Source organism: Hydra viridissima, unplaced genomic scaffold (assembly GCF_058129835.1).
Source record: "Hydra viridissima isolate aposymbiotic clone 2 unplaced genomic scaffold, HvirCarnegie_v1 scaffold_3, whole genome shotgun sequence".
NCBI classification, from domain to species: domain Eukaryota; kingdom Metazoa; phylum Cnidaria; class Hydrozoa; order Anthoathecata; family Hydridae; genus Hydra; species Hydra viridissima.
This window is the reverse complement of record NW_028324302.1, coordinates 4,389,417-4,403,753: the sequence shown is the minus strand read 5'-3', so window position 1 is coordinate 4,403,753 and position 14,337 is coordinate 4,389,417. Positions and strand designations below refer to the sequence as shown.

Here is a 14,337-nt window from a genome sequence, read left to right as displayed (position 1 = left end):
GTCTTTCACTACGAAATGAATAAACCTCAACCTATGCAAATATCCAAATTTCATGATCGAAAGCACTGTGTTGATTTGTTGTATATTTCAAACGAAGAAAACAGCCATTATTGCCTCATTAAAAATTTCAGTCGGTTTGCTCGTTCTTCAGCATCAAAACATCAACATAAAAGATATTTTTGCAGAAGGTGCATGCACGGCTATGACCAAGAAGAAAAGCTCCAAATTCATCGAAAATACTGCTATGATAACGCGCCTATGAGAATCGATCTTCCAAAAGAAGGGTCGACCCTTGAGTTTAAAAACTACAACAATAGTATGAGAGTTCCGTACTGCGTCTATGCCGACTTTGAAAGTTTCATCAAACCTATCGATGACAACACTGAGTATAATAATAAAGAGTCATATACCAAAAAATGTCAAAAGCATGTTCCAAGCTCCATCGTCTATTATATCAAATGCTACGACGAAACCATTTACAAGGGAAAGCTTGAAACGTATACAGCAGAAAGTGATGATGACGACGTGGCTCAAAAATTTGTTACCATGCTTGAAGCTAACTTTATAAAGATTTGTGACGATAGTTATTCACGGCAAGAACAATGGAAAAATAAGAGAATAGAGACTAATGAGGATGAGAAAGATTATGAATCTGCTACCCAATGCCATATTTGCAAAAAAGATCTTAACGGTGACAAAGTATGGGATCACTGCCATTTGACTGGAAAGTACCGTGGTGCTGCTCATAAGAAATGCAACTTGGATTATAAAATTCCAAAATTTATTCCCGTTGTCTTTCATAACTTGTCTGGCTATGACAGCCATTTGTTCATCAAGAGATTAGGTGGAAAAAAAGGAAAGATCACTTGTATACCTAATAACGAAGAAAAATATATCAGCTTCACAAAAAGCATCAAAGTGAGAGATTCTATTGATAAGAAAGGTAAACCAAAAATAGTGTATAGAGATTTACGGTTCGTTGACAGCTACAGGTTCATGTCAAGCCCTTTAAAAGATTTAACTGACAACCTTGTTAAAGATTTGTGTGAGGAGTGCTCAAAATTAGATCCAAAAACATGCAAAAAGGACTGTATGGTTAAGAAAGGTAAAAAATGCAAATGTAAAGACAATTGTGAAGATTGCGCTCATAGAAGATCTAAAAAAGGAGACATCATGTGCAAAAACTTAAATTCATTCCACAGCGGAGCAAAACGTGATTTGCTATTAAGAAAAGGCATTTACCCTTACGAATGGGTGGACTCCATTAAAAAATTCTCTGAAACACAATTGCCACCCAAAGAAGCCTTTTACTCTAAACTAGACGATAAACACATCAGCGATGAAGACTATGCACATGCTCAAAACGTTTGGAAGGTATTTGGATGTGAAACGTTTAAAGATTACCACGAGCTGTACAACATCTCAGACGTGCTCATTTTAGCTGATGTCTTTGAAAATTTCAGAGACACTTGCATAGAAAGTTACGGTCTAGACCCTCTTTGGTATTACACCTCACCCGGTTTGGCTTGGGATGCAATGTTAAAACTAACTGGAATTCAGTTAGAGCTTCTAACCGATATTGATATGCTTCTCATGGTTCAAAGAGGGATACGCGGCGGAATATGCATGATCTCAAACCGAATTGGAAACGCTAATAACAAATACATGGGAGACTCGTACGATCCTTCACAACCATCGAAATTCATTCAGTACTTAGACGCTAATAACCTTTATGGGTGGGCCATGTGCAAACCTCTTCCTGTTAGAGGATTTAGATGGATGGCTGAGGATGAACTTTTAAATTGGAAATCCTTGCCTTGTATTCTCGAAGTCGATTTAACCTATCCTGAAAGTCTACACGATTTACATAATGACTACCCTTTGGCTCCTGAAAGATTAAAAATTAATAAAGTCGACAAGCTCGTTCCTAATTTAAACAACAAAGAAAAATATATCATTCACCATGAAAACCTAAAACTCTATGAACGATTGGGTTTAGTCATCACCAAAATTCATCGTGGTATCGCCTTTGAAGAAGAACCCTTCATGAAAAAATACATTGATCTCAACACCAATAAAAGAAAAGTCGCTAAAAACGACTTTGAAAAAGAATTCTTTAAACTCATGAACAACTCCATGTTTGGAAAAACCATGGAAAATATTCTAAAGCATGTCGATATTAAACTGGTCACCACTAAAAAAGAAGCCTTAAAATTATCCAAAAGCCCTCGATATGATCGGTACACCATTTTTGATGAAAAACTCATCGCAATTCATATGAAGAAAACACAAGTCACTTACGACAAACCCGTTTACTTGGGAATGAGCGTCCTGGACATAAGCAAAACTCTCATGTTTGAACATCATTACGACTACATGAAGCCTAAATACGACGATCGTGCAAAACTACTCATGACTGACACTGACTCGCTCATTTACGAAATCAAAACAGATGATTTTTATCAAGACATTGCTGATGACGTACTTGAAAAATTTGACACGAGCGACTTTCCTAAAGATCATCCCGCCATTCAAAACGCTGGATTCAAAGTAGGCGAAAATAAAAAGATCATTGGCAAGTTCAAAGATGAAACCGGTGGAAAGCAAATCACGCAGTTTATTGGTCTTCGACCCAAACTCTACTCTTACTACATCCCTGAAGAAATAGATGATCAAGAACATAAAAAATGCAAAGGTGTTAAGAAGTGCATTGTTAAAAATCACATCACTCATCAAAACTACTACGACTGCTTAATGACTAAACAAGAAAAACTCACCACCATGAACGTCTTCCGATCACGTCATCACGATGTCTACACCGAAGAAATCAACAAAGTCGCACTCAGCGCTAACGACGACAAAAGATTCATCTTAGAAGACGGAATTCACACCTTGGCTATCGGACATTACAAAACAAGGCAATAAAGAAGAACAGGCATCTTGAAGAACTGGTATAGAAATAACATGATTATTTTTATACTTCTTCTTGATTTTTAAAGACGACTCTTAAGTATTGGTTTTGTCCAAAAACATGATATGAAGTGTTCACCATTTTTTATGCATCCTTAAGTATAGGAAGGGTCAATTCGAGGTTTATCATTGACACAACCAGTCGATAAGTAATTTTTTATTGTTGTACGAACGCTAAATTCAGAAATATTCAAGTGTTTGCCGATTTCTCGATTGCTTATTTTCATTTTATGCATGCCAATGACTTGCCATTTATTTTTCGATGAGAAAGCTCTTTTACCCATGAAAATATGACCTTTTGATAAAGTTTTATCAGTTGAAAATTGCCGAAGGTTGAATCAAATTGTAGACTCAGTTTTTTTTGAAAAATAAAAAAAGAATAAAGATGCAAATACAATATGCTAACGAAAGCAGGCTGTTGAGTGATGAAAATGCGACTGCAAAAAAAAAATCAATCAATTAACAAGAGTTACAAGTTTTCCAATCAAAGTGCGTTTAAACTTTATTTCAAAAAATTGAAAGGACTTAATTGCTCCGTTATTTTTCTGACCACTCTCCACCTCCTTTATGGTATCCTTACATTTCTTTTTTCTCTAAATCATTAAATTAAACCATTAGTATAAATAAACATAAAAAATGTGGACCACATCTCATCGATTTATCGGGTTATCATTTCTTAAAAAAATTATACACGTTAAAAAAACTAGTGCGTTTAAACTTTCTGTACAAGGTGTATATATATATATATATATATATATATATATATATATATATATATATATATATATATATATATATATATATATATCAATATATGATTTATATAAAACATTATTGTAACATATGTTACAACAATTTTTTATATAAACTATGACTCAAATCACCCCTCACACTTGAAGTCCAACTTTGGACTTCAAGTGTGAGGGGTGATTTGAGTCACAGTGGAACAAGTTCATGGTGTCTGTTGGTGTCGGCCGTCTCCACCCAAAACAACCTATCGCAACACCAAATCGATCAGAAATTAACTATTGCACACAAAGTTTACTTATTAGTGGCGTTTATTATTATTGCAATTATCATAACGATTATTGTAATTATTGTTATCATCATTATTATTACTGTTATATTATTAGTACTTTTATTATCATGATTATTATTAATGCTATTATTGTTAGTATTATTATGATTGATTATTATTACTGTTATATTATTAGTACTTTTATTATCATGATTATTATTAATGCTATTATTGTTAGTATTATTATGATTGATTATTATTACTGTTATATTATTAGTACTTTTATTATTATGATTATTATTAATACTATTATTGTTAGTATTATTATGATTGATTATTATTACTGTTATATTATTAGTACTTTTATTATTATGATTATTATTAATGCTATTATTGTTAGTATTATTATGATTGATTATTGTTTTCAGTATGACTATTGTTAGTAGAAACATCTCTATATAAATATTTAAAATTTGATTCAAACTTTCATTCGACTTTCGACCTATGTTTTTATTCAAGATTGTTAATGAAATCTGAATTTCGTTCGTATTCCATCGACCCTAAAGGACATGTTTATACCGAACAGAAACGTTTTCTAATTAAAAATGTCAAATCTAAAAAGAAAAGTGACACTGGGCCAAATTTATATAAATATATAGAGTATATAGTTAAGTATAATGTATGAGTATAGTGAATGCTTGAATTAAATATGTATATTGGTTATTAGTAAAAACATATTAGCCTTAAGTCAGCGTAGCATTGTGGAAAACTAACAATTTGTACGTTAAGCGATCAAGGCTCTATGTGAGGCTTGCACCGCGAATTCCCTTTTCGATTAGTTTTTCTGTGAGTAATTAAATTTTAGTTCTCTACATATTTATCATTTAAGCTTAGTAAAGACTTTTTTTTTCATCAACATAAGTCTTTAAATTTGCGCTGGACATCTGTCCGAAAATATTCTTACTTCTCCTAATCTTAAGGCCTGCGCTGTTTCTTCCCTGAGGCGTTCACTGCTCGGTCGTGACCAATGGATGCAAATACAGAATATTAACTCTCTTATTCTCTTCTTCTTAGATTTTGATGCGCCCCTTTTGATGGTCCCCTTTTGATGTGTCCTTTTGATGCGCCCTTTTTCTTATCTTTTCTTTTCTAATCCTTAGATTCAGGAGAAACGCCACAAAAGTTTAACAAGCGGATAAACCAGCTGAAATGGCTAACCCAAAATTTAGAGAACCATAAACACCGCTGATTTTATTCTGACATCCACTATAACAAGCTAAAGTACATAAATCTCTAACCCTATCTATAACTTCAACGACATCCCTGACTCCACTCGGCACACCCCATCGAACATTCAACATTTACAGTATGATTCTGCTGCATTAAAAAATTATACCAAGAATTGAACAAATTAGCCAAATAATTCGAATACAGTGGTATTTAACAAAAGAGGACATATCTTAAAAACTATAACAACTTACCGAAACATAAAATCGATTAGAGATGCACCAGTCCACACAAAATTTATCAAACAATGAAGATTATCATTATTGATAAGTTTTGAATAATGGGGAGGGGATTTAAACTTTAATTAAACTATATTTACGGGGGCGGGGGGAGAAGGTAGATTTAGAATAAGATTAGAAAAATTTTACAAGAGATACGCAAGATTTTTTTGTTTTACTTGTCAGTGCTTTCCCAAGTAGCAGCACTCGTATGGGCCAGTACCGGCTACGCCAGTTCTGGCGATCCATTTACGGGACATAAAAGTTCCATGAATGACATGCCGGTGTCATGTTAATATTTTACTCCGTTAAAATTTTACTGCGCAGTAAAGTTTTAACGTGATAATTTTACTGCGCAGTAAAATTTTAATATTAAAATTTTATTGACTGGAGCAAGGTTCTGTTGTCATGTGTTTCACAACTAGATCGCGAACACATACATGTTGACATTCAGAACCTGACAGCAAAAACAAAATTGCTCGAAAAAAACAATTTCCATCAGCTTTGCATGCATGCATTTTCAAAGGTACATCATTTTTTTTCTCCATCAATAAGATCTGGCATAACAAGTATTTTGAGAGCAAGTTTTTCAGCAATTTTCTGGCTAATATCTTTGGAGGGATGTTTCATAAGGTTGAGGTGGCGTTAAAATTCATCTTTATCACCACATTCTAAAGATAATTCAGACATTTTTGAATTACTTTCCTTTTCAATAAATAGTTTAAAATGATGTAGAGAGTATTTTTTTTGTAATCTGTTATTCCCTTTACTGTTCCTTAATAAGCATGTAGAATTTGATAAAATATCAAGAATCTCATATGGACCCAGCCACAAAAAAGTCATTTTTGCACCTTTCCTATCATCTCTTTTAAGATTTCTTAAAAGTACTTTGTGACCAACACAATACTTTGATGCTGTTGCATGATTTCTGTCATAATTAATTTTTTGTTTTTTTTGTGAACAAACAATATTTTTCATGGCTTTTTCTTCAATTCCTCTTTTCATTTCTAAAGCTTTTTGTAAAACCTCTTTATCATATACAGGATTACATTCATCTTTATTGAGTCTATCTATGTACTTTACATCGATTGGAAGGCAGGGTTGTCGGTTATACATAAGGAAAAATGGTGAGTACCCCATTGAATCATGCACTTTAACACGTATAGCAAAAAGGATTCCTTCTAAAACTGACACCCAATTTTGAACATTTTCATTTAAGACCGTAATGATTGCATTCTTAATTGTTTGGTTTTGTCTCTCTACAAGGCCTTTGGCTTGTGGGTGGTAAGCCGAGGTAACATGTTGCTGAGTACTTGTCATGTCATGTAATGCAATTGATACAGAGTTTACAAACTCCCGACCTTGGTCATTGATTTGTATTTTAAAACAACCATGTCTGCAAATAACCTTATAGAGAAAGGATGCTACTGATACTGCTGTTTTGTTGCTTAGAGGTTCAGCTTCAGTCCATTTAGAAAAATAATCAATAAGAACATCACAAATTTAAATCCATTCGATTCAGGTAATTGAATTAAATCCACACCAACTTGCTTCATTACTTGTTGTTCCACTTTAACAGGTTTTAAAGCAGGAGAGACTTTAAGATTTCTGTTGGAGGTTTTCTGACATCGCTCACATTGATTTATATGCTTTGTGATATCCTCCACTATTGAATGCCAAAAAAATCTTGAAGATATCTGCTTTCTAACAGCATTAATACCAAGGTGACCGGCTTATGCAACTAGCTTTCTCTGAAGTTCCTAGACCCTCATGAACTTCTTTAACTATGTTTAGTTGCTCTTCTCGATCTATTACCACAATCACCTTCAAGAAACAAAAGCTTGTTTTTAGACATTTAAATAAAAACAATAATTAGAACTAAAAAATGTTTTATATAATTTCAAAGTTTTTACATTGCCTTTTAAAGTTTGCCTTTTTTCCTCTCTCATTTACATCTTCAGGAAACTTTTTGTCATTCAAATATTTCCTGATATCATGAAAGTTAATTATTTTGTACATCTTGAAAACGCCGAAAAAATAAACGCCAGAAAATGTATATTAAAAAAGTCATTAAATTAATAACGTTAGCATTTAAATTCCAACGTTGAAATTTTACTGCGCAGTAAAATTTTAACGTTGGAATTTTGCTGCGCAGTAAAGTTTTAACAGCAGTAAATTAAAAACGCTACACCGGAGCCGATATGAACCATTGTTGTACCGTAAAAGATTCACCAGAGCTGGTTTGCCAGATAGCAACTGTCATGTGGTCCTTTTGCGGCATCCCAATCTTGGATATCCAATAACTGGCCGATATGTATATACACAGATGGCACTCCAGAGCCGGTTAGCCACAACCGCTGCTCAAAAACATAACTGAATAGCATATACGGCAATTTTTTTCAAGCCTGTTTTAGACTTTCAAGATGGCGACGGAACAAATGAACGCTTACATGAAAATTATAAAACTGATTATAATGAAGTTTTATATCTTGAGTTCAAGCATTGATAAATATAGAAGTTTCAAATAAAAACCTGTGCTTTGTTTAACATAACTTTTTTTTTTCGCAAAAATTTTTACGTAAATTTCAAATATAAGTATATACTCTTTGGTTAACAAAACATATTCTCACAATAATTTGTTGTATGTTACCTTTTCTCTTTTTCGTTTTTTAGAATTAGTATGATAAAATAAGGTACAAGTTCTGGCGCTACTCGACTTTCTCCCCCCCCCCCCCCCCTAATTTTATGAAAGATTCTGATAGAGAATTTTATACTGATTAAGAATCGTATAAAAACATGGGTCTCAAAATCAATGTAATTTAATTTTGAAAATTACTCACTGCGCATGCTCAGGGAATTAATTTTCCCATCCCTTTCCCTTTAGCGTATCTAAAACGGATGAGTGGAAACTCACCTTTATTTACTAAAATTAATAACTCATTTTCTTCCAACTTTTAAAATGGGAGATTTATCAATAATAACAAGAAAAACTGTAAAATAGGTAGCCCCTTATAAAACATTTCTGAAGAAAGTTAAATATATATGTAATATATATTAATATATATAATATATGTAAACCATATCTTTTTGATGCTTTTATATAACAATTTATATTATATATTATAATTGTGTCATAATTTATATCATATGTATTATATTAATAAGTTACATTACTTATAATGTAATAATTAAGTAAAAAGTAGTTTATTTTTATCAACGAATTCTTCTTTATAAGATTTATAATTAGCATTTGTTTGTTGAATTTGGTTTTATTTTGATGACGCAATTTATATTCATTTCGTTTTAAATTTACAAATCGAAAAGAGTGATTTAACTTTATGGTATTTTCTCTATTCCATTAACAAGAAACATTTAAATGGCAGGCTTTAATAATGTAATTAAAATAAATCAGATATCTAAAACTTTGTTTTCATATTTGAGTGATATGTACATGCAACATTTAAAACTGATGAAGAGGAACTCTATAATAATAGAGATTTATTGTTTTTAGCCCGTAACCGATTCGGCTCTGGTGAATCTATGGGCTTGCATAGGACCTTTAAGCATTTGCCTGTGGTGGCCCGTGGAAACGCCAGGGCCTGCAATGGCTAGCCAGCCCTGGACCATAAACAAGTACATACATACGATTTGAACATTAAAGTGTAAAATTAATGTTTTATCCTTTAAATCTGCTTAATTTTCTGACGTCACCCAGTGAGTCAGTTTTCGACTGGTACATGATATACTTGATGAGCTAAAAGACTCAGTTGATACAAAAGAACATTACGGTTTTGATTGGTCTAATTTGAATACGTGAATTCTTTTTTTGAGTACTTGTTACTAAGCATCAGACTCTCGGAAGTCTGATATGTACGATACTACTATCAACGATAATTCGAAGTTGATATCGGAAAAACTCTTCCTTCTGAGACCGATGTCAATTCTTTATTGGCATCGATATCGTTAAGCAAAGTATTAAAAACCATATGACGCATGTAAACTCACCGAAGCCTGGTTTCGGGAATAAAAATGATGGGGATATACTTCGCAGGCTCTTTATGACGCCGGATTTATGACGCCGGATTTATGACGCCGGATTTATGACGCCGGATTTATGTGCTGAGATAATGAGATTGAACGTTAATCTCATTCAACATGCTGTCTGTCTTTTATTTGAATTTAAGTCCCTTTGAAATTCATATCAATTAACTGCTCACCATCTAATGAAAGACAAAAATGATTGACTAAAACTATCAACTAAAACAGCGCAAAAACTGAGCTGCACGTTGCTGCAGAAGGGTAGAGCTAATTATAAAGACTTAAAAAAGTGGAATGAAATTAAATAACCACACTTACCCTGCATTCAACCTCTTGCAGCCATTTTGATTTGAATTGATCTTTGGAATGGGCACCGTTGAAAACTTGGAGTTTCCATGGAAATGCTATACGAAACGTTCGAATGTTTTCGAGTCCGTCAGCAAAGTGTGGTGAGTTATCAACTTATTTGTACAAATAACTTTGTTTGTAAAAATAATACATCTGATAAGCTCTTTCTGGATCTTCTGATAAAGGTCACTGTTTATTTCATAAGATTGCTACATCCATCTCTTGCTGAAAATGAAAAATTTTTTATAAATCTTTTCCTCAAACTCCAATTTCATTGGAGGAGGATGGCCGGATGAAACTTCTTCTGCTACTTCTATAGAATCTATACCTTCACACTCTTTAGTTGCTATTCAAATTGTTTCAGGCATGTAGATTAATAGTGCCCATTTTTCTTCTAAAGTTCTGTACAAAATGTTTGCTGAAGTTTTAAAAGCAAGCTGCTGCTTATCAATAGACAACTTTTTTTTTCGAGGTCCGTTTAACTTTTTTGTCGGTCATTTAACTTGTTTAGCTGGTTTTGACATTTTTTTGTTGCATTTAACGAGATTGCGATTAGAATTGGAATAATTTCTTTTTGGACTTTTGATTTGTAAAACTTGTAATGTCCGTGAACACACATAATTCGGTTTGTGCTTTTCATAATTTCTTCTCTTTCTTGTTTAAATTGTTTGGCTTGAAGTTGATTATCATCAATCTAACAAGTCAGTTCTTTAGTTTCATCTTCAGCTTATATAATGCTACAGCGTTTAAAAATGAAAATAAAAGTTTGTTAGAGGGCGCAGGTATAGAATTTAAAGTATGAATACTGAGTTGGGTGGTGAACTTTACAGGGTTGAACATTAATCTCATGGTGAAATTTACAGGGTTAAACATTAATCTCATGGTGAAATTTACAGGGTTGAACATTAAGAACGCTCTCCTCCGGCTAATACATTAGCTAATACATTAAATCGAATTTGAAAAAAAATGTTCTGAAAGAAAAACTCTTTATCTAAATCTAGAACCATGGTACTACATGCCTGCTACTGTGCACAAAAATCTTGTAAATATTTCGGAAGTTGTTAAAATGCGAATTCTTCTAATCAAGCAACACTCGAAAGATTTTCAAAAAGCCTACATTAAAAGTTTTCGTCAATTCTGCGAGCACCGTACCAGAAAAAAAGTTTACGTATTTCTACAAATATATATTTGCTTTTGGAATTATCCAATCCTGTTATCAACTCACACAGAGAAATACCAAGTAAGAGAGAATCAAGAAATTACCGTCGAAAGTTAAGAAATAATATGTGTTAATCTAAATAAATATTTTTTATGTACTCTTTTAGTTAATTATGAAAACTCTCAAAAGTTTAAAAACAATTTAAAAATGCATAACTAGTTTATTAAACACCAAAATATTTTTGATTACATCCATTACAATCAAATCGTAAAGAAAACTTTTCTGTCCACCTAACTGTTGTAGGCGATTAACTGTACACTGCTTCAATAATTCGTAATTATCATATAAACGACACATAAAAAAATTGCCCTCCTCTTTATCTCAAAGAAACTTGATATTTTACTTAACACTAAATGATAAAACAACTGCACTTTAAAAAATCTACAAAAAGAATAAATGCGGATCTGGCATCATGATAATTGGGAGCTGCCTCAGTAACCGTCTCATTACATTTTGTTACTTGCGTAATCCTAAAACATTTATATTATACATTTATATCTTTAGAACTTTTGTACTCTACCAAATTTTTGTAAACCTGTTGAGACGAAATAAATCTAGTTCATCAAATTTACTATTTTTAAATTTAAAACATCTTACGTCATAATTGCTCATATCCAGCTATCAAAATTTGATGATAGACCAATAAAATAATATTTAACTTCAGCACTTGATATTAAATTAAGTACTTAAAGAAAAAACTAGGGTGAACGTAAGACTCGTCAAGGATTTTTTTCTGTTCGTCTAAAGATAAGCTCTTAATGTGTTCGCAGCTGTACCACGGAAGAGGAATTTTTCCAAATGGACACGCGTTGCTGGGTATGTTCATGTAACTTGATCCGTACAAGTCTAATAGAACTTTATGACTGTTTGCTGGGACAGAGAGTAATAGTCCTTCAGTAATTAGTTTTTTTGTCGGAAATATATGAGCAACGTTTATTTCAAATCGAGGAAAAGCACTTGTAATAATGTTAGGATTATCCTCTTTTGTGAGAAACACAAAAATATCAACTTGAATGCCATCATTCCACCGGCATCCTTTATTGATGCAATACCCATAACAGCTGTTTTGATCGCGAATTTTCGCGCTTACATATCGTGTCTGTCTAAAATAAATATCATCTGAACCATCTTGAAAGTATAAATCTTTAGGCAATTCGTTGCGAACATGTTTCAAGAATTGTCGGTAATCTTCAAGCAGCATCCCTACATCTCCATCTCCGTCCCACGGAATAAGGCGGTTGTTTCGAAACGCCCCTAGTAGCGTTCCAGCTAAGAGCCAATAGTTGATAGAGTGACGCTTACAAATTAAATCAATAATTGCAAGTATTCTTGCAATTGTTAATAAAACTTGCTGGTTCATTGTTTCTCCCTGATGTCTGACATCTGGACATATTATTTCTTGGTTTTTGTATTTGCATTCTTTAGATAAGTTACCGAAAGTCTGAAAATCTGCTCTATAAATATATTTAGGTATCAACTTGCCAGATGGAGTTTTTATTTTCTCTTCTAGCATATAAGAATTACAACGGTTAGCATCGTGTTTTATATACCCAATGCCTATTAATATCATTATAATTATGAAAAAAATGTAACTAAGCCTCTTCAGATATTTCTTTATCCTCCTGTGGATCAAAAACATGGTTTAAAATTTTTCTCTTTTAAGTTTCAGATTTTATGATTTATTTAAAGGTTCTTTCCCGCTGACGCTTTTTTTTATTACTAAAAGACCATAAAGTTGTAATAAATATTTGAAACCATAAAACTGTATCAGCAGAAAAATAATGTAATGACGGGTAATATTACAATAAAAAAGCAATTAAGAACAACAACAACGTAACTTTAAATTATGCTAAGCGACGTGCGTCTTTTGTTTTGAAGTACTTTCGATTTCGACACAAAAAGCCAATGATATATAATATATATAGTTTGATATCTAGTTAATATCTAGTTTGATATCTAGTTTGATATCTAGATATATAGTTTGATATCTAGTTATCTAGTATCTAGTACTGATATCTAGTTAACATATTATGTTAACTAGATATCAAACTCGCGCTTCTGCAGTGAATCAAATTTTTTGCCAACCAGGTTTGTTTTACCGGCCAGAAATGACGCAACAATAAAAACGAAGCAAAACAAGAATGAATTATTGTCAATTTAAACTAAACGGCTACCGGCATTAAAAACTTAAAAAACTTGCTTCACTTTTTCTTACGGAGTTTTTTAGAAGTTAGACATCTAGTTAATATATATCATTGCAAAAAGCTAAATTAAACGTACCGTGGCTAAACATTCTTCATATAACCAAAAGTCTGAATAAAAATACCATAATTAAACTCGATAACGTTTGTTTAATATAAATTTTAATTTACTTTGCATTATCAATTCCAAAGCGAAACTCAATGAAGTTTATTTAAAATTAACATTATGCACAAAGAAGCACACGTAAATCATAATCCACTGCGCATTATCGATAAACGTTGAAATTTGACGGTGAGTTTCTAGGATACAAAATTGAACTAGTTCAGTTATTAAAAATACGCGCTGTTTTGAAAAGCGTAATTAAGCGCCTTTTTTAAAACACTCCATTTTAATTAAAAGACATTCCAACAGGAGTGGTCAAAGTTTGCCATAAAAAAAAGAATTTAAGAAATAACTCAGTTATGTTAAATTGCTGTCTAATAAAAACGTTTCAAATTAATAATTCGTATTTTGAATGACTCAATGGCGTATGTAGATAATATTAGGTGCTAGTTGTAGATTGAATATTTTCGCAGATTTAAAAATTTTAACTTGGAAGTTTGTAGCTAGCAAAATTAAGGAAGTCGTCATCTGAAATAAAGAAATAGACCTCCATTTAATTTTTTTACTAACAGAAAATATCACGGCTGAGATAAAATCAAAAATATTCAACTAAAATACTAAGCCGATACCATTTTTATGCCATAACCAGCTTTTTCAAAAGAGGGTTAAAATATTTATATAAAGGACACATGATATATAAAGAAAAAATCGAAATACAATCCTATTTTATCATTATTGCGGTCATTATTTTACTTGTTGCAAAACCAAACATTTTTTAATCTTATTTGAGCAAAATTTGCCAGAATCATCAGGGCAGGTGTATTTCCCTTAGATAACAAATCGGGATAAACATCTGGAATAACCAAATGATAAACAGATGTTGATTTTTTATCTTTACTATAGAAACCGAGCTCTTGATGCAGGGAAAGTTTTGT

At 32.3% G+C, this 14,337-nt stretch overlaps 1 protein-coding gene across 2 annotated transcripts; it reads right to left on the bottom strand.

The window, feature by feature from the left end:
* Positions 1-10,530: 10,530 nt before the first annotated feature.
* On the bottom strand, positions 10,531-13,501 carry LOC145180472 (uncharacterized). 2 transcript variants are annotated; one of them, XR_016451321.1, is made up of 3 exons: positions 13,379-13,501; positions 11,696-12,817; positions 10,531-11,568 (listed from the first exon to the last, which is right to left on the bottom strand). XR_016451321.1 is itself a non-coding variant. In XM_090083529.1 (2 exons), exon 2 carries the CDS (start codon positions 12,735-12,737, stop codon positions 11,772-11,774), a length of 966 nt encoding a protein of 321 aa, XP_089939655.1. In that variant the 5' UTR covers positions 12,738-12,817; positions 13,379-13,501; the 3' UTR covers positions 10,531-11,771. The 2 variants fall into 2 exon arrangements, 1 of the variants encoding a protein (XP_089939655.1); XM_090083529.1 differs by having other exon boundaries at positions 10,531-12,817.
* Positions 13,502-14,337: the final 836 nt, after the last annotated feature.

What these genes read in the sequence shown, in the direction of transcription:
- LOC145180472 (XM_090083529.1), bottom strand. Translation starts at nt 12,737, where the DNA reads ATGTTTTTGATCCACAGGAGGATAAAGAAATATCTGAAGAGGCTTAGT.